Raw genomic sequence first — 27191 nt, 5'->3', positions numbered from 1 at the left:
CTGACAGCTGTTACATTCTCTACCAAATCTGGGTTAAGAAATCAGCCCTGACTACAACTACAAAAATACTGCTGATCCTGCTCCAGCTAGCAGGGGGTCTATAAAGTGTAGAAAAGAGTCCAATGCTGCATTTGGGGTTCATCAAACGCTTGTAAATACTTAACAGTTTACAAACTGACTGTACGGCTACATTAATTTTCATTCATTGTGAACTGGATTCAGTTCATTAAAATATCAACTAATAATGTATACATTTATGAAATGCTCAAAAGATTTTAGAACTGAATGTACTATAATTACCTACATGTGACAAATTTAATGTAAAGATCAGGCTAAAAAAGACAGACATTTCTACAAATACTATACAATCAGTATAAAAGAGGGAAGCAAGAGGACCAAAATCATTTGAGAGGATTTGTTCATTTGGCTGAGTGGGACCACAGCTCACAGGTCGACTCCTGCAGGTCCTGTACAGAGAGGAAGTACAGCAGCAACACAGTGAGAACACAATCTGCTGCAGGAGGGAGCAGACGGTGAAAGCTTGGCGCAGTGCAGATTTGGCACAGTGGGTTAAAGCTGTTGGCGCAGGGCAAGAGCACACATGCACACACACATGCACTTACAAATATACACACACAAAGAAAAGCCACACTCTGATCATTAAGGGGAAAAAGCATGGTTAGATTAGAGAGTAAATCTAGGTTAGTACTGGAACGTCACCAGGAGCTCAAAAAACCCCAAGAATGATACACATCTGAAAACATAAAACACTGATTGAACAGGAGTGAAACTTTACGACTGTAAGAAGCGTTATAATTATACACCAAATGTTGCTTTCTGGCTACACTTCGTCTGATCCCACTGGCTCTTCTGTTCGATAATTCATCACAAATGTCTGTGTAGATCGGTGTTGTAAGATCGACATGAAATGAAGTGCTAACAGCATGTATAATCACAGGCTTTAAGTTTGCAGGGATTTTCTACTCGGTTGACTTTGGCATTAAAAATGAAGTCTTTTAGTTCAGAAATTCCCTTTTTAACAGCTTTGTTAGACTAAAAGAGCAGTATGTGCCAGCAGGCCTGCTCGGTTTAAGACCCTCAAAAGCTAAACTTCTAGTAGTGTATTTACAGAAAAGCGGGTTTTAGGTTTAGAGAAACAAAGGGTGGGTAAGATCCAAATATCAAAATCATTTAACAGAAATATGAAATGTTTTAAAACCAAACTGTATTTACAAGACAGAGATGATGCACATTTTAATTAATTACGTTTAAAAACCCTTATGACACAAATGTCTGACTGAAACTGAAATTTAAGTGAAAAAGCCATGGTTGCCATGGTGATGGTGGACGCTGGCGCATTTGGCTGCCGCTACCGTTACCGTATTTTACCGTATTTTACCGTATTTTATTGTATTTTTATCGTTTTTCGTTTTCATCTTTTTACACACCTTGTGGATCTATTTCTTTTATGTTACTTTTGATACTTTTATTTGTGCTTTTGATACTTTTTGTTCTTTCTACTGTACATCGCGTCTGCGGCCGGTGGTGAACGGTGGATGAGTTTTCCTGGGATCGGCACGATGTTGAACTATTCCGTTGACCAGCTGAGGAAGTTCAACAACTGCACTACTCCATCGTGTATTTCAGTCATCAAACAGCTTGGACTCCTTCGCCGGCCTCGTTATATTCACAGGGGCTCCCGGAGAAAGCTTGTTTATCTTCGAAACGGTAACGCTATTCCATCCTTCTGGTCAGCCGTGCGCACTGTCGCTCCGCAAACACGTCATCAGAGCGCTGCTGCCTTGCACACCAGTAGCGGTGTAGTCTCCATGACAACGCTGTCCACGGAGTGGGATGGGAAACGCGGAGTGGACTTAGCAAATCTCCGTTCTCTTCCTCGTTCCTCACAGCCAACTACACAACAATACCACTTGAAAATGGCATTGCTTAATGTTCGTTCACTCAACACAAAAAGTACTGTACTCAGTGAATTTATATCTGACAGTGAACTAGACTTTTTCTGTCTCACTGAAACTTGGCATAAACCCTTGGATTATTTTACGTTAAATCAGACCACGCCAATGGGATACTCGTATATTGATGAACCTCGTATGGAAGGGCGAGGTGGTGGTGTTGCTGCAGTCTATAGGGATGATATTAAAATAACCACTTTGTCTTTTCCTGCTGCTCTTTCTTTTGAACACCTGGCTTTCAAGTTGTCAGGGCCTACTCCTCTGGTCACTGCTGTAGTTTATCGTCCGCCAAAGCCAAACGCTTCCTTTCTCTCTGATTTTTCAGATTTTTTAACCCAGCTTAGTGCCCTCTCATCCTCTGTACTGCTTATGGGTGATTTTAACATCCATATTGATGACAACAACTGTAAATTTGCCAGGGAATTTTTGGAATTGTTACAGTGTTTTAATTTCACACAACATATACATTTTCCAACTCATAAAAAAGGTCATAGCTCTTGACCTTGTCTGCTCTACTGGTGTCCTAGTTCATCAGCCGTCCAGCCATGACCTTACTGTCTCTGATCATTTGACAATCATCATGGACATTGAGGTCACTAGGCCCATCACTAGAGCTAAACGTAAAATATCCTTCAGGAATCTTCAATATATCTCTCCCTCTGCTTTCTCAGATTCTCTTGTTAAAAAGATGTCTGTCTGTCCTGTACTGTCTAGTAATTCATCTGACCTTGTCGATTACTATAATGACATACTCGCCTCATGTCTTGATGAGCTGGCTCCTTTGAGAACCAAATTTGTTTCATTTAGTCATTCCGCACCATGGTACACAATTGAGCTTCACCAAATGAAATCCCGTAAACGCCAGCTTGAAAGACTTTATAAGAAAACCGGTCTAACAGTACATTATCAGATTTATTCTGATTATCTTCAACATTACAAAGACGCTCTTACGGCAGCCCGATCCACTTACTATTCCGAACTCATACATGCTGGATCAACAAATCCTAAGACTCTCTTTTCCACAATAAATAAACTTCTCAAACCAGTTGACAATACTACCAATTCCTTTACAGTTGACAAGTGTAACTCTTACCTCTCATTTTTTCAAACAAAAGTTGAGAATATCCACAATTTTCTGACAGTTTCCCCTGTCATCTCTGTTTCTCCGCCTATCTCATCTCAATTTATTACCCAGCCTCTGTCTCAGTTCTCACCTGTGTCTCTTTTGGACCTATCTGAGATCTTAACAGGGATGCGAAGCTCCACTTGTGTTTTGGATCCTGCTCCATCAAAACTTGTTAAGGGTTGTTTTCCAGTTCTCTCATCACTTATCACAGAGATAATCAATTCCTCTCTTAGTTCTGGCTCAGTCCCTCAATCACTCAAATTGGCTGCTGTTACTCCCATACTTAAAAAACCTGGACTTGACTCTAACATTATGAGTAACTTTCGGCCCATTTCCAATCTTCCATTTCTGTCGAAAATACTGGAACGTGTTGTTGCCTCACAGCTCAAAGATCACCTAAATTCCAATAATCTATTTGAATCATTTCAGTCTGGTTTCCGCCCCCAGCACAGCACTGAGTCAGCCCTCCTCAAAGTCACAAATGACCTTCTTCTTTCCTCAGACTCTGGACAAATTAATATTCTCGTCCTCCTTGATCTTACTGCAGCTTTTGACACCATTAATCACTCCATTCTTCTGTCCCGCCTTGAATCCTCTGTCAACATCACTGGTACTGCCCTTTTGTGGTTAAGGTCATATCTCATAAACAGACAACAGTTTGTTAATATCAACAATTGTAGTTCTGCCATTGCTCCACTGTCCCAAGGCGTTCCCCAAGGCTCAGTGTTAGGTCCCCTTTTGTTTATTCTTTATATGCTCCCCCTTGGTGACATCATACGTCGGCATGGTTTACATTTCCACTGCTATGCTGATGATATTCAGCTTTACATCTCCTCCAAATCCATTAATACTGAACTTCACTCCACTCTGACAAATTGCATCACTGAAATGAAATTGTGGATGAAAGCTAATTTCCTCAAATTAAACTGTGAAAAATCAGATATGATCATCGTAGGTCCTACAACCCTGGCAAAAACCACAAAAAATTTTCAAATTACCATTGATAATGACACTTTGTCTCCGTCTTCTAACATCCGAAATCTTGGTGTAATTTTTGATAGCAACCTCTCTTTTGACCGCCATGTAAATCACATCACCAAAACTGCTTTCTTTCATCTAAAAAACATAGCACGTCTACGTCCATCACTCTCCTTTTCTGCCGCCGAAACCTTGATTCATGCTTTTATTACATCCAGAATTGATTATTGCAATAGCATCCTTTATGGTACATCTAACAAAATCCTAAAAAAACTTCAGTATATCCAGAATTCAGCTGCTCGCCTCCTTACTCATACTCGCTCCCGTGATCATATTACACCTGTTCTACAAAAACTTCATTGGCTTCCCGTTGCTCAACGCATTCAATTCAAAATTCTTCTATTCACTCACAAAGCTCTCCATAATCAGGCCCCATCCTACCTCACCGACCTGCTCCATCAGCACATTCCCTCCCGTAGCCTTCGCTCTTCTGAGGCTAACCTACTGTCCATACCCTCTAGGACCAAGCACCGGACCTGGGGTGACAGGGCCTTTTCCATAGCTGCTCCATCTTTATGGAATGCTCTCCCCAAACACCTACGAGATTGTCCTGACCTGTCCAAATTCAAGTCACTTCTCAAAACTCATCTATTCAGAGTGGCATTTAACTTGTAACAACACAAAATAAATGCTTTTATTTTTGCTATTCTTTTTAATAGTTTTTATACTTAGATCACGACAGAAATGTGAAGTCCTAGATCCTAAAACTTGTAAAGTTTTCAGTTTCCTGATTGCATGTAAATCTGTCCTGCTTCTGTCTAATTTTAAGAAATTGTTCTATATTTGTTGTTCTCTCTCATAATTTAGCTAATTTTTAATGAACTGTCTTATGCTGCTCTCTTTGTTTTTATCTTAATTATTCTTGATGTTGATGTACTATTTTGATTTTGTACTATGATTTGTATGGTGTATGTACGTATTTGTTTTGATTATTTGTCTTATGTAAAGCGTCTTTGAGTATCTTGAAAAGCGCTATATAAATAAAATGTATTATTATTATTATTATTATTAAAAAATTAAGCAAAATCTCAACTGGTAGACACACAGACATTATCAGATGGTATATACAGTGCCATGAAAAGTATATTTCCCTTTTAGATTTCTTCTATTTTGAAGGTATTTTTCAGACTTAGTAGTTTTAGATCTTCAAAGACAAACGTGAAACACTTGGTGCTTCAGATTCTTTGTGGTACCTGGACGATATTTTGAGAACTACTGTTTTAGGCTCACAACAGAGCTATTAATTTTAGTTTGTGATCAATTTTTACAATATAAAATATTTAATAAAATCACAAACTTTAGCTTCTATTAAGAAATCTAAAAATATTTTAGTGACATATTTAATTGCCATTATAATAACAGTCACTATGAAAGTGGTTCTAATTACTATGTCAGTCGTGTAGTGGTGCACATGTAGCGCCACATTTGGCTCTCAGGAAAGACAAGGTTAAGCTAAAGCCGCAGCGACTAACCTGTTTTCAGGTGTAAACAGTGACGGAGGGAGGGCGTGTACTCATTCATTGTTACATTCATAGTACAGTCTGAGTGCTACTGCTAATGGGAAGAAGCCACGTAGGCTGGGGGCCAAGCCCACATTCAAAACATGACAGCAGAAAAAGGAGGCGCCACGTTAAGGCTTTTGTAACCGGCTGTCGTTTCCCCCGTAGTAAACAGAAAAGAAGAATGTCCTGATTACTCTGTACTGAAAATAAACTCAAGGTAGAATTGTGCTGCTGGTTTTTTTATGTGACTTTTGTCCTGAAAGATCTGAAACTGCTTGAGCTTCGTCTTACTGTGTTCTTATTTAATAATAAACAATGTTTTAAAGTGTTTTACCGTTTGGCACCCGTAGACTTTTTAGTTATTCCCTTCAGGCGAAACAAAGCAAAAATAACCTTGCTGTTAATGTCATCTGAGGTATTGGTCAGAAGAAACCATGTGAAAATGAAACACCAACATTCCACTTAAAGCCTGCTTGACATTTTAAACAACAGTCTGTTTTGTGTTTGGATAATGAGGAACTTTTAATAAATTCTACAGTATTTTTAAGACTTGAGCACTTGAACAGGAAAGACTCACCTTCTCCAGTTGTTGTCTGGTGGAGGCGACAGGTACACAGGTCCGTAAGGAGAACTCTCTGCGTGGCTTAGTTAAGAAAATTTGGCACAGTAAATTTGGCAAACCTACTACCTTATTATCATCAGGTAAAAAGATATACAATAACAGTCCAGAAATAATTATGAGGCAGTGTGTAACATATATAAATCAAACTAACATGAAAGCAATTAGCACCAGATAGTTTATTTAGCTTTCTTTTAATTATGCACATTGACCAATTATCCATTGTTCATTATATGTTCATTATATAAATATCGGGTGATACTTTCAACATTTAAAAAAAACCCATTTAAACAGATATTTAACGCAATATATAAAATGCAATGTATTTTTAAATAGGATTTATTTCATTTCAATTTTATGTTTTACTACCCCTTTACCCTAATCAGGGTAATGAATATCTGCAGTCTTTCTCTCTCAAACATGCAAAAAAACAGTAAAACGTAAAAAAAAAAAAAAAGCCATAAAACAAAGAAAAACCGGAATCACAAAAATAAATCCCAATAGTCCACACATAAGCTGGATAAATAAAGTCATCAGGAAAAATAAAATGGGGACCAAACAGACTTACTAAGAAGTAAACACACAAAAACTTTTAAATAAAAGAGTGTAAGTAGCAGCAGAAGAAACATGGTACCATTACTGACACGGCTGCTTTCGCCAAATCTTGTGTCAGAGGGAGGTGGAACTCAGAAATCCAGCAGGACTGAATCTCTGTCAAACATCTGCTGAAGCTCACCCCACCCAGTCATCATTTCTGCACTAAGACACACGACGCCAAACTGCAGCTTGACCACCGCAAAGCCAAAGTCTTCAGCTGCTGACCTGGGCCTTCACACCACATCACTGGCCACCAGGGTCTAAACCTGACCGCTTTCTCGAAATGTTAGTCATTCTGGTTTATCTGAAACAACATATATCATTATTTCAAGAACAGCCATGGCACTGCTGCAGTGTTATCACCAGTCTGGCTGGCATTCGATATGATAGGGGGTTTGGGAAAGGGGTGCACCATGGCCTGCTTAATCTAGGCAGCTACACTGAAGTGATTTCTGAGAAAAATGGGCTAACACTGTGAGAGGAATCTGGCACTGAGAAACCATTATAAAAAGCAAGAAGTGAGAAACTGGTCTCGCTTCAACACGCTTCAACAGCAGAATAGAAACTCGAGCAATTGGAAGCCTTATTAAATGATTAAAATAAGACTTTTTTATTTAAACTATCCTCATAGGGAATATATATCATTTTAAATTCAACCATAATCTTGCTGCATTTTTATCCATAGCTGAAACCCATATGATGATCAATTGGGCATAAAATGAGCTATAAAAAGTCTACATCATTATTATTTTATTCCCTTTTTAGCATTCAGTTTATGATTTATTCTTCGCTCATAAGAAAAGTTTAAAACGATTTGGAGTAAACTAATAAACAAATTAGGCATGTGAATTTTTACTTTCCATTCTTATTGCCATGTGCAAAGCTTATGTTTGCTTAATGTCAGAATACAATATTAGGCTGATTAATATTAAAATGTAAATTTGAAATGAAAGGGATTACACCACCCTAGTCTAATATTAGCTATGTCACCTAACTAGCAATGCAAGAATTATAAGCAATGCAAACTTTCACGAGAGGATGATTACCTTCTGTATGATGTAATAGCTGGTGTTTGTACTCCAGCTTTTCCTACTCCCAAAAACACATGAACCGACCCTCCAGAGAGCTGGATAATCAGCTTATGAGCTAAACAGGGAGTGTTCGCAAGTAAAGAAAACTTTGCAAAGCAGTGGGCCTTTATAACTGCCATAGGATCCAATACCAAGGTTAATTAATGAATGTAAATGATTTAAGCATGTGAGTCATATGCTACAATAAGCTTTGATACCTGGACATTCCACTCACCATGCCCACCTTCCTAGCCTGCAACAGAACAATAAACTAGAAAAATCACTGTAATCGCTGCATTCAAGAAGGATTTGAAGGACACGTTCCACTAATTTGTAGATCAGACTCCGGTTCAGTTATTAAGGCGGGAACTGCACGCTTTACGAACAGCAGACGAACATCTGAAAAACAGGTTCTGCAATGCTAACCATGATTGCAGTTATACACACAAAAGCTGCTTCCCACTCACAGAATCACAGTGTGTTGCAGCTCGAGACTGCTCCGATTCAAATATGTCAAACATTTTGCAGCCATTCGGCAAAACTAAAGTCTATTTTCCTCTTTCTTTATCTCTATTTCCAGAACACTGGCTAAATTTTAACACATTTTTATCCAGAAAAAGATCTAAGTATATTAATTATAAACATCAACAAATGTGAAACAACAGAAAGATTTAATTAAAGCCTACAGGTTACATGTATTTTTAATTCTGTGCAAAAAAAGGTGTTTCAGTGTTTTTGAAGAAACAAATCACCAGACAGGAATTATTGAGCTTAACAGCTTGAGTTAATTAGCCCTGTAATAATTATTACATGTTTTTGACAGAAAGGTTCTGGTTATATTAAAGTGATTTAGTAGAATTCAAGTAAACTGATTTGAAGCCAGTAAAGATTTCTCAAAACATTCGCACAAGACTGACTGAGACGGTCAGAGGGAAATTCTGTTACATTGTGCTATTCCCACAATACAAATATGCAAATACCCCTCTACACACACACACAGAGCTACAACTCACCCACACCAACAACAACACATCTCCATAAGAACTATACAGAGTCATACAGTCAAACTCTTAATGACCCTCCAGCTCTAAAAGCAGCTGCCCACATGAACAAAGGTCATGGTACAGTCATGCAAATAAACACACACACACTTACACAGACACACACCTAAGATGCCTTACATGATTTCAAGCACACAAAGAATTCCAAAATATTTGTTAAAAATCAAGCAACTATAATAATAGTACCAACTAGACGTGTGTCTGACTATTCAACTAATTAACAGTAACTAATTATTAGTTAGTGAAAACAACTAGCCTGGACTTCTTTTTAAATATTCCATTTAATTAAAATATTAACATTACTTTCATTAGTTTTTATTATAAAATCTCAATCATGTCACCTAACTGGCTAAACACACGTGATGACCAGGTTAATTAGTATTAAGCTGTGCTGCTGTGTTATGCGTCGGCACCACAACCACCAACCTTAATAAGATAAATAGGACGCGGTGGAGCTACAGTACATGTGAAAGTACTGTACAAGTATACTACTAGTACACACCTCGGCAAATATGGCCGAGCGACCACGAACTTCAGTAACCAGTTTCTTTTGAAATTGATTTTTATGCAAACAAAGAGAAAGCTGTTCAGCCCGTACAGAGCAGGATGAGCGTGTACGTGTGTGTAGCTGTGTGTAAAGGTGTATTTGTGTTCAGTAGTAGCAGCTAACCAGGCATTCCTCATTCCTGAATGTGTGAAAATGCTAACCTGTAGAAACTGCTGTGTGTTTCTTTTTCATTTCAATTTGCACAAACGCACACAGCAGTTTGGAATGCAATGTTATATAACTAACATTTTGTTTGTGTTATTTACTCAGAAACGTGTTGTCATATCATTTACACTATACTAGGCCTGTGAAAACTTATTTATAAGCTGATTCATTTTAAACATTAAATAAACAAACTTATTTAGTTACATTAATTATGTTTCTTTGACAGTTTTGACAGCCTAGTGGGTAGAACTTTGGGCTATTAAACAGAAGATTGTCAGTTCAAATCCAGCCTCTGCTGTTTAAATCCAGCCACTGTTGGGCCCTTGAGCAAGGCTCTTAACCCGATCTGCTCCAGGGGTGACGTAGTGTGCACTGACCCCAGCTTCTAAACAAGCTGGGATATGCAGAAAAAAAAGTATTGTACTGTACACGTGTATATGTAAATATGACAAATAAAGGCGTTCTTCTTGTATACATAGATAGAGCAAATGCAAAAGTAACACAGAGCATTGTTGAGAACGACTGGTCTGACTGTAAGCACTGACTGATCTATTTACAAATGGCTTTTGCACATGCTAACAAACTCACTCATTCAGTGTAAACGACAGTCACTAGCAGGACTGGACAGCTTGTAAAGGATATTTGCCGTCCATGTTTGTCGATAGGTCTGCGGTGTGGTGAGTTGATGCGGTTTCTGTCTCTGTGGACTCTCTCCACCAGACCGTGGTGCCTGGTTCCTCTTACAGAGTCAAAACCAGAGGGGAATGTGGCCTGAACAGGAGAGTGAAAAGAAAAACCAAAACATGATCAAAACGGTTACAAAAAGTTTACAACAGCAAACAGAACACACAAATTTAATATAAAATACATGCACACAATATACACACACATGCCTAAATCCACAGGACATTTCAAAGATTCCAGTAAGTGGTTTTGATGATTAAGCAGTTGATGATAACCGGCCACTGTTCAATTAACGCCGTCAGTCAAAAAATGTCTTTTAAATTTATTTCCAACAGCTGATGCTTGAGTCTAACTCAGAGCTCAGCTACAGTCTGCACTGAGAGAAAGTGCAGATTTGAAACAAACCCCAAGTCACCTTCAGTTGTGCAATGCGCCAACTCTTTGTAGAGCTGCATTTAGCGTTTTTACACTAATGTTGTCAGTAAAAGTTTTAACATACAGACTACAGCTGATTTAATCATGACTGGGGTTTTTTTTTGTAAATTAAGCATTAAGACTCAAAATAAAGTATTAAGAGTTAATATGAAGCTCAGTAAGGTGATTTATATTTTGAAGGGAGGCTATAAGCTTGTTGGTTTGTGGTTAACTATGGACTAATAACGTTCGGTTATCGGTAAAAAGAAATGTTTAAACTTTATTTAAAAAGGTCTATAAAGAAAACCTGGAATTTAAACTAATGTTGTGCAGTATAAATCAAGTAACGACAACAGGATGGCCTACATTTTAGCCCATAAAAATTATTGTGCAAGACCAGCTGTAACTGCACCCTGTTTTCTTACATGTAAAGCTTCTCCCCACCCCACCACTTTGCACCACTATGCTTACAACTGAGAAAAAAAATGTTTAAACAGATTCCATTTCTGATTGAAGACAAACACTTTAAGGATCAATCTCCACTGCCTGAAAAGAAGCTTGATTCACTGCAGACAGAGCACTTTCATTAAGAGATATGAGCCACTTTTTCTCCACAGTGAACCTAAGCAGACAGAGTTCAGCTCTGCCGTATCAAGTTAAGTACAGCAGTTCTCTAGTTCAGAGTTGAGCAGGCCAAAAGATACAGGTGCAACAGAGAATCTACACATATGTTTCTTCAATGGACAATATTTTTAATTAGCATCTCTAACCAGAAGTTAATTTGTTCTTTCTTTAATGTTTAGGATTAAAAAAAATCCAATTTTAATCCACATCAAACAATCCTTTAAGGGATTTCAATAATGAACTGGTTAAATGATCATTTTTAATAGCTTACTCGTGATTCCAATTGATTCAACACAAGATCATCAACAATATAGAGCAGGTATGAAAGAAGCACCACATTTACCTGGAAGTCAGTGCAGACATTGCCAATCTGGTTGACGTTGGGCAGGGATCCACCATAGTACTGGGCACGGTTCTGAGACAAACGAAGCTGCTGAAGCTTCTGAAACTGCACCTGTAAATAAAAGTGAAAAGTTATAATTTGAATTCACTTCAAACTACTGATGTTTGAATAAAATAAAGAGCAGAGCAACAGATCTCTCAGCTGTACAAAGCGCATTAACTGTGTGAAACTGTCAATTTCTTAATAAATCTGTTAATAAATCTTGCACATCAGCTTGGAGGAATTTTAGCACATTCATTCATACATAACAGCTTCAGTTTACAGCAGATGTACTGATATTTTCCTTTAAAATTCTCTGGTATAATTCAGAATTAACTGATGGAAAACCTTCCTGGCTCAGATGCAGCAATACAGGACCAAACCGTGACACTATCACCACAATGTTTCACAGTGTTTCTCATTCAAACCAAAATAATTGTATTCAGTCTCATACACACAAAACATTTTTTTCAGTCTCAGGCTTGTCCACATGATTTTAGTACACTGCAGACGGGTAGCAATGTTGCTTTGGGAGAGCAGTGGCTTTCTCCTTGCAACCCCGCAATGCGCACTATTGTTGTTTTGTGTTCTCCTGATGGTAGACTCATGAACATTAACAGTCCCCGATGTGAAAGAGGAATGAGGTTGCTTAGAAGTTATTCTGGGTTCCTTTGTGACCTCACACACTATTACACCCCTTGCGCTTAAAAAGATCTTTGTTGCTTGACCACTCCTGGGGAGGGGAACAATAGCCTTGAATTTCCTCAAGACCATTTCCATTTGTAGACAATGTCTGACTGTGAATTGGTGGAGACCAAACTCTTTAGAGATGGTTTTGTATATACATACAGGGGTTGGACAATGAAACTGAAACACCTGGTTTTAGACCACAATAATTTATTAGTATGGTGTAGGGCCTCCTTTTGCGGCCAAAACAGCGTCAATTCGTCTTGGAAATGACATATACAAGTCCTGCACAGTGGTCAGAGAGATTTTATGCCATTCTTCTTGCAGGATAGTGGCCAGGTCACTACGTGATGCTGGTGGAGGAAAACGTTTCCTGACTCGCTTCTCCAAAACACCCCAAAGTGGCTCAATAATATTTAGATCTGGTGACTGTGCAGGCCATGGGAGATGTTCAACTTCACTTTCATGTTCATCAAACCAATCTTTCACCAGTCTTGCTGTGTGTATTGGTGCATTGTCATCCTGATACACGGCACCGCCATTGGATGCACATGGTCCTCCAGAATGGTTCGGTAGTCCTTGGCAGTGACGCGCCCATCTAGCACAAGTATTGGGCCAAGGGAATGCCATGATATGGCAGCCCAAACCATCACTGATCCACCCCCATGCTTCACTCTGGGCATGCAACAGTCTGGGTGGTACGCTTCTTTGGGGCTTCTCCACACCGTAACTCTCCCGGATGTGGGGAAAACAGTAAAGGTGGACTCATCAGAGAACAATACATGTTTCACATTGTCCACAGCCCAAGATTTGTGCTCCTTGCACCATTGAAACCGACGTTTGGCATTGGCACGAGTGACCAAAGGTTTGGCTATAGCAGCCCGGCCGTGTATATTGACCCTGTGGAGCTCCCGACGGACAGTTCTGGTGGAAACAGGAGAGTTGAGGTGCACATTTAATTCTGCCGTGATTTGGGCAGCCGTGGTTTTATGTTTTTTGGATACAATCCGGGTTAGCACCCGAACATCCCTTTCAGACAGCTTCCTCTTGCGTCCACAGTTAATCCTGTTGGATGTGGTTTGTCCTTCTTGGTGGTATGCTGACATTACCCTGGATACCGTGGCTCTTGATACATCACAAAGACTTGCTGTCTTGGTCACAGATGCACCAGCAAGACGTGCACCAACAATTTGTCCTCTTTTGAACTCTGGTATGTCACCCATAATGTTGTGTGCATTGCAATATTTTGAGCAAAACTGTGCTCTTACCCTGCTAATTGAACCTTCACACTCTGCTCTTACTGGTGCAATGTGCAATTAATGAAGATTGGCCACCAGGCTGGTCCAATTTAGCCATGAAACCTCCCACACTAAAATGACAGGTGTTTCAGTTTCATTGTCCAACCCCTGTACATCCTAAGTAAAAGCATAACAATATCTATTTAATAATCACCCAAATCACAAAATTAGACAGATGTAGGTGTAAGATGATGTAGCGTGCATTCCCACAATCTCAAAATGACAGCCATATAAATTATGCCCTATAGTGCACAATCGCCATAAGAGGAAAGGTAGGGCAGGATGAACTGGCATGACAGGAGGAATGTAATGGCAGTTAAAAGTGAATTGAACTGGTGGATCATGTACAAGACTTAATTGTCAGATCATTCTTAATGCAAGGCTTATATCTGGTGAAATAGAGCTGTAAATATCGCTGATATAATGTTAGACATAAACATAAAACAGTGGAGAGAATGAAAGACACAATCCATGATAATGCAATTATAAAGTGGAGAGATGCTGATAGTGGAGGATCCATCAATGTGATTACATGATGCTGTGCTGTATTAATGTGATACAAAGTGCACTCATAGTCAATAAAATCTACCACGTATTCACATGTGAGCAGTGAAGATTGTGGTAAACTAAAGGACTTTAAGGTGCATGTCCATAATGTGGCTAGGTGGAGGAAAGTAAACAAATCAGCCTGGCTCTTAGTTTACTTAGTCTTATATTAAAGTTACTTTAATCATATTGTTTTAACAATTTTGTTTGGAATATTGTACTCATTCTGCAACAGTACGCACAATTAAAACTGACCAGTGCATGACCAACTGACCAGTGCATCTCTGTGTGAAATTACGCTGAATACAACACAACCTGAATTTGATTCAGCAAGACAAACAACAAAAAAACTTTTAGCACACTTTTAACCAAACATGTTACATAAATGTATAAACACTGGTGTACTTACCCTGGAGACTGTCAGGTCTGTCATGAGCTGCTCGAAGGCCAGTGTCTCCTCCGCCTGTTTCTGGTTGTGCAGGGCGATTTTCTCGCTGAACTTCCTCGGGTTGGAGGAGCTACTCGAGCCCGGGGATCCAGACATAGCGTCTACCAAACTTTGTAGTCTCACTTTACACCGAAATTAAACGTATCTACTGAGTGCTGGGTTTAATTCTCACTGTTTTTCAGCTGTCCTCATCGCTACAAGACTGTTGTCGGGTCACTTTACGAATCATTTCTGATTAAAATTCAGGAGTAAATCAGCGACGTCAAGTGTCAAAATTATATCATTTGAAAACTAAAGTGGTGGATAGGTGGCACAAAATAATACCCTAAACGAAATATATTTTGCATTAAATAAGTAAAATCCCTTAAAATTACTAACTGTTCAACTTATTTACAAGTTTTAAACTTTAATACGGAGTAATTTAGCTAGCTGGGCTAACGTGTTAGCCGGCTTTGCTAAGCTAAGCAACATTAGCTTCGTTACTAGTGCTTGCGTCTATGTACATTAACTTCTTATTTTGTGTAAAAAAAAAAAATTAGGTCTGTTTAATAGCTAAAATGTTTCTTAATTTTCCAGTATACAAATACTAGTCTAAAATATCAATAAGATAATGCTAAATCCTAGCTATATAGCAAGCCGCTAGCGCAACTATTATTTGTTTATATTTTTAAAGTCGGATGTAAAGTTAGTTATAACTTTAAATATAATGCCAACACAGGTAGGTTAAATGGTTATATGTTTCACCAACAAATGCCGTTTTTTGGTAATGAATTGTTCAAAAATTTACCGTCTAATGTAGTTCTACACAGTTCTGTAATAATGTGACAATTGTAGTTCAGCTTTCTTGTCACCCCAGTTTCAGCTCAGATTTATAAACATTTATAGGGTAGATAAGTGGTTATAAATGTATAAAAACGTCCCAGTTTGTGTTTCATACGTCTGCACTTGCTGACAAACTTTTCCTCAATTTCAACAAGTGGTTTACACAACACATAATAAACATAACCAGTTCAGCACTGACTCCCTCCAAACATCACAGTCCTATTAATCCTACACATGCTCTTCTACACTAACCAGCAGTATTTATTTATTCTCATTACTGTTGCACTCACAGAACACGTAAACTCGATCCCACCGAACACAGGAGCCCAACCAGCAGCTCCGCTCCGACCGTCCCTGTCATCCACCAGCACAATGTCAGCTCTCACACTGAAATCCCAGTACGTCCTCGATATTATACAGTCTTTATAGCTCCGTATATCCGTGTGTACAGTCTGGTTAATGCACAAATGCAGGATTAAGAAAGTCCGGCTGCACAGTGAGCTTGTTTAGAATTTCTACGATTCCTTGTTTCTAAACAGCTGAAAAAAACATACACACAAACCGAGCCGATCTAAACTGTACTGCAATACCGCATCTGTCCACAAGGCGGCAGCACACACTCCTTAAAGAGACAGTACCTTATAAATCAGGCACTGTGGCGCATCTTCAGCAACCTTCGTGGTACGCATGTCACTTGGTTAGGTTCTCCAACAATCCAAATGTATGTGCCCAGTGTGTACAGCCAACCCTAATAACAATACCCTATCAGCATTATTAGAATAATAATATCAGTGTCTGTAATTAAATATCAAAGGCTATAAAACAGACAACGGAAGTTTTGACACCCCTGGTTGAATTCCATGATTGATTGCTGTTCCTGTTCAAAATCAGTCAACATTCTTTACGGAAATATCCAAATAAAATAATTAATAAAGACTGTAGATGGGATTAATGACGAGTGATAATGTATGCAATATGAGAAAACCAATTCATTGGGGAAAAACATATATGCTTAGTAGAACTGAAGACAAAGGAGGAAAAGGACAGCAGGCAACAAGATAAATCAGCTATTAAGAAGCCTAAAGGCCAAAACAGAAGACATAATTGTTCTGGAGAAACAGTACTCGTACTGTTAACCTCATCGTCAAACACCGTCACAGGCAATTTTGTATCTCCAGTTCACCTAACTTGCATGTCTTTGGACTGTGTGAGAAATCCCAAAGCCTGCAAACGAAACACACACAGACACAGGGAGAACATGCACACAGCAACAGCTGTCCTTGACACTTTGGTTCAATTCCAGCCTGTGAGAATTTTTACACATTATTCTCATGTTGATGTGGATTTCCTCCCAAAAACATACAGAAGGTGGATTGGCTACTTTGCTTTTAAGATCCCCTAGCTATGAATGGTGCGCTGTCTAGGAAGAATTTTACCTAGTGTTTCTAAATGGCAGCAAGCAATGGCTGCAGGATTAACCACTTAGGATAAAATGACTGACAAAAGTAAAATAACTCTAATGCATTGCAAATGATGTAATTGAAACAGGAGTTTGTGACGTTTTACAGTTAGTGTATGTGGGGAGGAAAGTGCACTACAGGATGCCGGATCAACGTGACCCAGTGACCCAGATTCAAACTCCTGTATGTTTTGTTTCCTTCTGCAAACCTAAAATTATACCAGTATATGGATTGGCTCTAAATTGCACTCAGGTGTGGGTAAGTGTAAAATACCATGCGATGAACGGTGTATTCCTGCCTTGCTTCTTCAAGATTTGGCAAATGTGGAATGTATGATGATACTTTTTTCCCCTACACCGTAACATTGGCACCCTATACTTTTCACATCTACACAAACAGATACACATAACATTTATAAGCATGCTAACAGATCTAAGCGATATTGGAAATGCACAACAGAAGTTAAACATTCACATACACTTGTTAGGGACAATGCAGTGTTGAGATTTCAATGATTTTTGCAACTGAACTTTTTCTGTGACTAAATAAGTATAACTGGCTCCCTGTCCTGGATGTATTCCAGTCTCGTTTCCTCCAGACTTGTTAAATGTGGCACAGTTGATGCTGCTTTTTCTCTACACCACTACTCTGCACCCTATGCTTGTACAGATACACAAACACAATATCTTGTTAAGAAACATGCTTATACAAGCAAGTGACAGAAAAAAGAAATTCACTGAAATTAAAACGTCTTATAAAAAAGCAAGAATCAGACACCAAAAGAAAAGAAAATCAAGTCATTTTAATTCATTTATTTATTTTAAGTTGTACTTAGATTGTCCTATTGATGATTGTTTTGGTCCACGGGATATTTAACACTAGATATTTTCCAAAAAGACAATATACTGACAGGTAAAAACTTTAAGTGCTGTCCAAGCTAAATGTACACAGTAAAGGCGATATGGCACCAGTCTGCTATAACACCACGCAAACGGCAGAGAGAGGGCAGAGGATTCAGATGCTACTATATACTACAGACACCAAAAACAGACGTTTAAAAAAGTATGAAAAAGAATTTCAATTTCTGAATTCTGTTGAGTTATTTTTCAATGTGTCCAGCATGCACACAGGGCTGTCAAGCAAAGCTGATTTAAACAATCATGTAAGATTTATATTTATATATATATATATATGATTTATTTCCATGTCCGGCATCCCTTCTGTTTTTTAACCCTGACCTTGTCCACTTAGGCAGTCAGCAGGTACTTTAGAGCCCTATTATTTATGAGCACTTCAATGCTTAATTCAAGTTAAGGCAGTATAAAAAAAATCCAAACAATAAAGCTATGAAATCCAAAGGTTGTAAACTTAAAATCCATACAGTGTCAGAAAGCTGGGAGAAAAAGAACCCCCTTTCCAATAAATTATAATTTGTGGCGAGACCCAGACTTAAACGACAAACTTCTGAGTAACAGACACGATCACTCTGATAAATAATTTGGCTGCATTTTTCCTATATTATTGGCTTACTAAGAAACATGTACTGTTCTCCCAAGCATAAAATCGAAATGTAACACAAATGTTCTCTTTACATATTATACTGTTCTAAAGCCATGCGTGCAGTTTGCCACCAAGCAAAGCTAACTAACACAGGCATATCATATCACTGACCTTTTTAAAATGAATAAACATGAAACAATACAATTCCGGACATGGGAGACACTATTGGTGCATTTCTTAACAACAGGGTATATTCCCGGGTAGTACAGACATGTAACAGGCCTGCAGGGTTTGGTGTTGAGAGATGTGGGCATGTCTTTGTAAAAGACAGTCTGTAAAGCCCATTTTAAGTTAAATTTTATTTGCCGTAGAATTTTTTATTGAGCAGGAAAATGAGCAGGTTGACGTTTACAGTGGCTCGGTCAAACAGCTTCATGACAGCCACGCCCTCGTACTGTAACTGCAGAAGATCCTGTCGTTTAAAGAACAAATATACATGCAGTTAAATTAGCAATGCTGATCATATGCACAACAAAATAAAATAAATGGTAAACACTCCTGTTCCAGCATGACTGTGGGACAAGCGTGTATAATGATGGATTAGTGTCAATTAGTTCATTAGATGCACCTTACAAAAAGACAGAGGGCAAAAACAATGATAAAAGAATAACGTTTACCTGGTATTCTAACATTAGCGTCTCCAAATGGACTCCCATTAACTTGGCTTTAACTTCAAACACTCCCACAACTTCAGCTGGTGAGATCTCAAAAATGACATTCTTAAACCTGGGAAACGTTCAGAAAAGAAAAATGTTACATATTAAGAACTGTATTTGGTAGATTTTTAAATCTAAAACACAAATGCAAACGTACTGATTGGTGTGCAGATCATCAATGTCGATAAGAACTCCTTTCTCATGCAGCCGTGCTGCTGTGTATTTCTGTGAAACCTGCTTGCTCTTCTTGGCCTTGTTGTCTCCGAGCTTCTTTGACACTCTGACAATGGAAAATAAAATCAATGATAACAGATATAACAGTTCTTATCATCTGGATTTTTTTACATTATAGTATTTAAAAGTATTAAAAAAAAGCTCATGGATGATGGTGGTTTGCAAGTTTCTTGAAATGAAAGTGGATTACCAAACAGAGGATGACTTCTCACTTCACAAAATCGGATCAATATGACACTTACTTGCCCTTGGCGAGGTTGTCCATACAGGTCTTAATGTACTGGTTGTAGTAATCGATTTGTACGTTATAAAAGCTTGACTTTGTGTTCAGGGCAGAGTTGGTTTGCTGAAGCTTTACCAGCTCAGCCTTCCTTCTCTGACGATACCTCCTCTGATTTCTGATATCCTGCATGAATAAAGAAAAAGGTATCAGGCATACACATTGTATAAATCTACAGCTGTTACTTCTCACTTTATTCATTTCTGCATCCAAAGTCAAATCATGTGTTTAATTACTGCTTTTTACTGGGTATTTGCCCTAGATAAATTCTGTTAGCAACAATATAAGCACCACTGAAGATTCAAAAGGGGAAAGGGGAACCAACAATTGTTAATGACAAAATATACAAATTATAATGAAAAAAGACATAGTAGACACGTCTGATGTGGTACCTTGGCAATGTCGTTAATAAGATCCTGGTATCTGTTCTCTGGATGCACTTTACCCAGCTCTGCCAGCCTCTGTAAGTTGCTCTTAATCTTGTCTTTTTTGCCCTGTAGTGTAAGGCTGTCGTCCACCACCGGTTTTGCCTGCTTCATCTTTTCTGGGGTTTTAGCATCACGGATAGCCCGTCGCTGCATTGCTCTTTGGTACTCCACTTCCTAAAGGTCACACAAAAATGGAGGATCAGTTCATGTCTACCTTAGTTTGTCTTAGTAGCACAATTCTGTTTACTTTTGCTCTTTACCTGTTCTTGTGTTGCAGGAGTTTCCAGGATTTCAGAGAGGGTTTCTCCTGGTTGGAATCGGATCACATCCACAATTAGCCTCTTGGTGCTAAAACAGAAATCATTTTGAAAATGAGATTTTATACAAGACACCCTGTTGTCTACATAAACAAAAAAACAAAGCTAACACAGAAACTGAGGAGGAACCCTATCCGTATGGCCAACCGGCTTTTCCGGATCCAACACTAAACATGCCTTGGCTGATTAGCTAGATTGGACATTAAGAAAAATGATCAAGATATACTTCAGAAGGAGGGTCTTAGCATCTGTTTCAGCATTAGCTTCACCAGGAACATCAAACTTGTTGGTAAGAATGAGGGAAACTTCCGTCTTGCCCATCATTTCCTTATTAGGATCATCAGGTGGCAGCGGATTTTCACCTGTAACAAAGGTGTAGGATCATAACAGCTTATTTCGGTGACTGTAAACCACAACTTAGCTATGTTCACTACTGCATCTTCAGTGACTTACCTATCAGAGACTCAATAGTGGGCACCTCTCCCAAATCTTCCAGCAGCTCATGAATAGGATCATTGTGCTCAGGAGCGATGGCGTCCTGGTGATCCAACAGGAGCTGTAAAAAAATAAAAAGAACATAAATATCTAGTTAAAAAAAAGTAGATGATACTGGGTTTAATGTGATGAATACCATGTGCTTAAGATACATACAGTGTGGGTATTGATGATCTCCCCAATTGAAATGTAAATAACAGGTTTGCTGACAGTAACTAGGTCAGAGTACTTATCCACATTAAATTTATCCTCCAGTGATGGAACGTCACATGCTGCCAAGAAGAAGCGTCTAAAGCAGGGAATAAAAATAACAGGATATACTGGTAATTCAAGCAGAAAGAAAGACAGTATCAGTATACAACTATTCTATTCCTAAATCCACAATCATTATTATTTCTTGTTTATAATTTCAGGCTAAGTTAAATAACCATAATTTTTTTTACCAGTGGTGTGCAGCCCTAAGTGATATATTAAAGGCTTTAATGAGTAAGGTATACCTAAACTTCTGGTAGGAGTTGGTAAGGTACTCATTGATAGGGTTTAGATGGGCATTGTCTCCGAGAAACATCTTGTTTGAGGCAGCGTGCTGCAGCATTTTGGCGATTGAGCCCAGGTTTCGCCGCTGGTCTGTGGTCAGCTGACCTCCAGCTGACATATCGATGATGTCAAAAGCATCTGGAGCCACAATGGCAGGGTTCATATAGCGATAATACAGCAGGTTCCCAACAATCTGCAAACAGACACAGCAATCAGACTTCCTGCCAACACAATTTTATTTTTTTATTTTTGTAATCTTTACTCAGGAAACAGGACTGGAAGCGTGAAGAAAAGAAAGACGGCAGTGTGTCTCACCTCTTATGGGCCACAGACAGGAGAGCAGAAGCCTCGAGAAAGTAGCAAGGGCAAAAAGAGCTGGAGCCAGGAGCGAGAGAGAGGGAGAGAGAGAGAGAGGGTGGACACAAAGAAGAAGAAGAAAGAGATAGAAGCAGCACTTAGCATTCAAAAAAGTGAAAACAAAAAGCACCACAGCAGCTTTATAATCACAAGAAAGTTTGTTTTAAAGATTTTTATGGTGTAGTTCTATATAGCACCACAGTACATGTGCAATACCCACTGAGATTAAAAAAGAAAGGATCAAGTTTAGAATATACAAGCAAATAGAGAACAAAAACTTTGGTTTAATGCTGTTTTAATGTGTTATTTAAAATATCAAATACGGGTCTGGTATATTAAATAGTATTTTACTTTGATGCTCAAAATTACATTTGCCATTAGGATTCCATTCAACACTAAATTTAGTGTAATTCATGCTTTTTGTTTATCCTTTTTATTCTTACTTTACACAATTTTCTTGGATTGCAACAAGAAAATGCATTCCGAACGGCATTATTTACAAAACTTAATTCTTGGGCTACAAATTTATCCTGTTCTTGCTAATATAAACTCCTTATCTTCTTCTGTGAGGTGATTTCATGAATTAGTGAAGATTCAAAACATGACGATGGTTTCTGCTCACCTATTGAAGTATATATATATAAATATATATATAAATGTGGAGGAAGTTTTTTAACAAATGATTATCACTGATTGATTAGAACAGACCCACATTCAGAGAAATCTATATGAATTCTGTGATCACAAACCTTTAAAAGCTCATCCTCTGTGGCATCAGGAAACTTTTCATTAAGAGTATCTTTCAGCACCTTGGCAATGAAGCGCATGCCGTACCTGCAAATGAACACAGAGGCAGCTAGTACGGCAGGCTTGCATTTAAATATTTAAACACAAACATGCATAAACAGGCCCAGATACATTTTTAGTTTGTTTGTGAGCATTAGATTTTTAGTTTATTCCATTTCATTTTAATAAACCACTTTAACGGTCGGTCTGGTTTCATCAGGAAACCGTGAGCGCAAGGAAGGAATACCCTGAACAGCTAAGATTCAAACCTGAATCTCAGCAGTAATGGGCTAGTGCAACAGACGTCATCTGAGCGCACTAGGACGTTAGTTTTATTTAATGTTAGTTATATCAACATATAAGGGATTTCTGCTCATTTCAAAAACTGACAATGTACATTATATAGAGCTGTAGAGAGCTGACATATTGGTCAGACCCTATGGTAATTATCACATAAAAGGTAAAGTTATCACTCTAAGGTGGATACTTACGGAATTTTGTCAACGGAAGTGACAATGGCAGACAGGAATTTGTCAGTCACCGTGCGCATGTTTTTAATGGAGGCTTCCAGTCGGTTGCGAACTTCCTCATGGCTCATCGCTTGCTCAGGTGTGACATCATAAGGCAGCTTGCTGTACGGAGCAGAATTAGATATTTGCAAACATTTACCCTAAATGGTATCATGCCTACTAATTAACACAGTCTTTTAAAGAGATATATAATAGATTAATTTCTTTTTATGATCTGTGATTTGATTAATATAGTAGCTGGTGAGTTTTTACCCTATCATCTCTAAAATATTACCACTACAATTGACAATGGCATGCTAAACGACAATGACACATTTCCCTTCACACTACTCTAACATGAATCATTTAAGACATATAATTTGTTATTAAAACAATTTGTTGTTTAAAATAAAAGAACAAGTAATTGCAAGATACAGCTACTAGTGAAATACAATTGTAACATGTAATAAAGTAATTCTAACCTGGCCTCCCCGGTCTGAGACTCCATCTGGTTCACCCAGGCCTTGTAAATATCAACAGGGTCGGTTTTGATGTTTAGCGTCTTGTCATCCATGATTTCTTTCACAACAGGGGAGAGGATTTGTCTCAAAGCATTCTGACCTCGAGCTCCTCTGTTGAAGCTCACCACCATCTTGATAACGGTGGGGTTTCCAGTTACAATCTCCTGAATCTGGTCAACTTTTGATCTGGTTAAATGAAATGGGTGTTAGTAGTCAGTAACTTCTTGACTTACCTTTAATTAACCCCAATGAGAATTTATTTATTACAGACTGAACTAGCGATAAGCAACCACCTTAGCAAACACTTTGGCATCAGTAAGAAACTAATGTTGGTAAATGTTAGTAAAACATATCTAAAACAGGCACAGCTGAACAGAAGGGGTTCAAAGGTACTAACAAACGCATGTGGGGTAGGAGTACCTAAATTGACTGCTCTAAGTTGCCCTTAAATGGATGTGTAAGGTTTGCCTATAGTACTTCCAGGTTAGGCTCAGACCCACAGCAGGCCTGATATTATGTCAACAAGAAAAACTGAATATTAAATGTTAGGTAAACGTCTATGACAAATCTATCCTACTGTCTAAATTTTTATCTCATTTGAAAAAGCATCATACTTTTTATCTTTGTGGTTTATGCACTATGAAGGATTCTTACTTGATTTCCTCTTGCAGTGCTGTTTTGAAGAGTTTAAGCAGCAGATACTCTTCACGCTGATTAGATGCATAGTTGTATAGTGTAAAAATCACAGAGTCCATAAATTTGGTGGACTTGTTCTGGGGCATTTGAAAAATCAGTTTGGCCAAATATGTGGGGTTCGTCTGAAAAAAAGAAATAAAAGAAATAACAACATGACAAACAAATGACAACATTTTTAGTGCAAGTGCACATCGAATGAGAACATGGCATCATGTGGAAGATACTGAACATACCTGCAGCAGGTAGAAAAGGTTCTGATAAGCCTCCAGTTTATCTCTCTTTTCTTTGCTAAGAGCTTTCAGTCCTCCTTTCTGTTTGTTCATCATCATGAGATTGGAAAGCTCGCCCTTGTTTTTCTTGGTTAGCTTTTTGCTGTGAGACACCACTTCCTGCAGTGTGATCTTGTTCTTCACCAGCAACCCGATCTTAATGTCCATCAGGTTCAGGTCGTTCTCCAGCTGCTGGTTGGAGCGTATGTTGGTGATCACCTCCTCCCTTAGACGCATTAGGTCCAGCTCCTCCTGGAAGTCCTGATCACTGTGGTCCAGCAAATGCACAAATTTTCGTACCACCCCCATTGGAGGATCATCTGCATTAACTGTGAGCGAAGAGGAAAAGTAAATGAAAAGATTGTTCATGTATTCATTCTGGATCTCTTAAGACAATGGTCACAACAGGTTAAAAAGTTTTAGGTTTTGAATAAATGTTGTATTTGAGTAATTGTTTTGAATTTTTTACATTTCATTCAACAACAAAACAACCAAAAGAAGTGGTTATGAACTATTTTACTGTACACACACTGATGGCACTTACTGAGGGTCTTGTAGTCGTCTCTCGCTTTGTTAGCTCGGATAAACGCCTGAATTTTAATCACATCATCAATCTGAAAATTAAAAAAAAAACTAATTAAAATCAACAGGGCAGCAAATCTTGTTAAATCAACAAGCAAACAGTGACATGCATTAACTTACACAGAAATCTTAAATATTTTACTCATTTTTTATTTATTTTGGCTGTATCTGACATTATGTGAATAAAACGTAAAAAAACCTCCAATTTTTATTAAGGGGCTTTTAAACCTTTGACTATTCAAATATATAGTTTGAACCAGTGAAAACTAAATGATATGAAATGTGCTTTATTTTTACTCACATGGTCTTTGAAGTATTTCAGACGATCTCTGTACTTTTGGCGAGCCTGGTGCATCCGCACCATGGACTGGATCTAAAAACATTATGTGTGAGTACTAGCAATAAAATTAACTTGTAAATAAAATTCCACTGCTAATGCTTCTCCATTATCGTACCTTGACAGCATCATCAGTGTGATCCTTCAGGTACTGCTTCCTGTCATTAAAGGCTTTTCTTTCTTTGTAGCCCTTCCAGTGAGCCTGTCAATCACAATCAGCAATTAAAACCACTATTCACCAACACAGAAAAATAGCATGGCACTTGCATCACTGAGTTGTGTTTACTCAGTTTAGCATGACACAGTGGTTGTAACTGGCACATTTGCTGCTGTTAATAAAAAATTCTGGTAAATTGTAGCGTTTGTGCTTCCTATATCAATTATTTTTTACACTTACCATATATCCGTAGTGTAGTATGGTGTACAGTATAAAAATAAGACTTGTAACCTGGGCAAGGCAGTGTCTTGAGCTCACTAAATATTGACAGGACTCACCTGGATGCGTTCAATGGCCGAGTCCTGAGATTTGAGGTAGTCAAGACGCTCTTTCAGACTTCTTCTCACGATGAAACCGCGACACCGAGCCTGTAGTTTGGCTATCAGACTCTCGTTAGCCAACCAGAGCTGCTCACGGTTGTAGGCTGCAGTCACTCCCGACACCACAGACTGGCCAGAAACAGAATTAATGCGAATGTAAAATGTAAAAAAAATCATATTTGTGTGGACAGGACCTGAATGTATGGATGAGAACCTTTTGTCAGACAGTTCTTTAATACCTGGATTTCGTCCTTGTTCAGCTGTGTGTTATTTTGCACAAAATGGGCAGGCTCGTCCCAAACGCCTTCTTTTGTCTTCAGGTTGTAGTAGTAGTTGTAGCCTCCCTTTACCCAGTGCTTCATCCATTCACTGCCATTATCACCTTAAACAACCATTTTATTATTATCCACCAGATAGTAAGCTTTAAACTAGAGATATATACTTTTACAGACCTATAAAACTCTGTAGAACTGCCATTAAAAAAAAGGAAAAAAAAAACAGATGATGTAAGTCACCCTATAAACCTGATTCCATACACACTTCTCACTCTTACCCTCCTTCTTTTTGTCTTCTTTAATCTTGGCCAGGTCATCCTGGTAGGTCTGAGCACACTCCGGGGTCACACCGTACAGACTGGATCCAGGAGCACGCAAAGCAGTCAGAGTGTGGGTGGCATCCCCAGTGTCTACAGCTTCATTAATGGCCTGAATAGTCTGAGAGACTGCATTGGGTCAGAACAGATACATATATAATTAATAAGATAATGATGATACATTTACCCAGTTAATAATAATTATAGATTTCCCCTGATAATAATTGTAGAATAATGATGACATTAGTTAACTGTGTAGATTCTGTTGGTTGTTATTTTAAGTGTTCTTACACTGCAGGGCCTCCTCTGTATCTCTATTAGATTGGAAGATGGCCTCCTGGATTTCATCCAGCCACAGCACTGCTGATGGGTCCTGTGTCTCCTACACAGAGAAAACACAAAAAATCAAAATTACATTAAAATTTCTGAAATAAT

General features: G+C 38.4%; 2 protein-coding genes across 3 annotated transcripts in view; both read right to left on the bottom strand.

Annotated features, from left to right (window-relative positions):
* crtc3 (CREB regulated transcription coactivator 3) overlaps window positions 1-15355 on the bottom strand; it is a 30136-nt gene extending 14781 nt beyond the window's left edge. For both annotated transcript variants that reach the window (XM_062989677.1, XM_062989678.1), the window contains exons 1-4: window positions 14743-15355; window positions 11764-11874; window positions 10341-10469; window positions 6217-6278 (exon numbers count right to left, since the gene is read on the bottom strand). In XM_062989677.1, the coding sequence (XP_062845747.1) occupies window positions 6217-6278; window positions 10341-10469; window positions 11764-11874; window positions 14743-14877 (437 nt within the window). In that variant the 5' untranslated portion in view covers window positions 14878-15355. The remainder of the gene's footprint in view (window positions 1-6216; window positions 6279-10340; window positions 10470-11763; window positions 11875-14742) is intronic.
* Window positions 15356-17855: 2500 nt separating this feature from the next.
* iqgap1 (IQ motif containing GTPase activating protein 1) overlaps window positions 17856-27191 on the bottom strand; it is a 29975-nt gene continuing 20639 nt past the window's right edge. The window contains exons 16-37 of the mRNA XM_062989406.1: window positions 27048-27138; window positions 26718-26885; window positions 26404-26546; window positions 26123-26293; window positions 25746-25829; window positions 25592-25663; window positions 25253-25322; window positions 24673-25037; window positions 24398-24561; window positions 23705-23929; window positions 23205-23345; window positions 22677-22761; window positions 21531-21763; window positions 21190-21322; window positions 20992-21094; window positions 20765-20900; window positions 20482-20569; window positions 20186-20395; window positions 19756-19919; window positions 19437-19559; window positions 19241-19349; window positions 17856-19035 (exon numbers count right to left, since the gene is read on the bottom strand). Coding sequence (XP_062845476.1) covers window positions 18922-19035; window positions 19241-19349; window positions 19437-19559; window positions 19756-19919; window positions 20186-20395; window positions 20482-20569; window positions 20765-20900; window positions 20992-21094; window positions 21190-21322; window positions 21531-21763; window positions 22677-22761; window positions 23205-23345; window positions 23705-23929; window positions 24398-24561; window positions 24673-25037; window positions 25253-25322; window positions 25592-25663; window positions 25746-25829; window positions 26123-26293; window positions 26404-26546; window positions 26718-26885; window positions 27048-27138 — 3192 coding nt within the window. The 3' untranslated portion in view covers window positions 17856-18921. The remainder of the gene's footprint in view (window positions 19036-19240; window positions 19350-19436; window positions 19560-19755; window positions 19920-20185; window positions 20396-20481; window positions 20570-20764; window positions 20901-20991; window positions 21095-21189; window positions 21323-21530; window positions 21764-22676; window positions 22762-23204; window positions 23346-23704; window positions 23930-24397; window positions 24562-24672; window positions 25038-25252; window positions 25323-25591; window positions 25664-25745; window positions 25830-26122; window positions 26294-26403; window positions 26547-26717; window positions 26886-27047; window positions 27139-27191) is intronic.

Source organism: Trichomycterus rosablanca, chromosome 27 (genome assembly GCF_030014385.1).
Source record: "Trichomycterus rosablanca isolate fTriRos1 chromosome 27, fTriRos1.hap1, whole genome shotgun sequence".
Classification (NCBI taxonomy): Eukaryota; Metazoa; Chordata; class Actinopteri; order Siluriformes; family Trichomycteridae; genus Trichomycterus; species Trichomycterus rosablanca.
The sequence above is the reverse complement of the archived record's forward strand: the minus strand, read 5'-3'. Positions and strand labels throughout refer to the sequence as shown.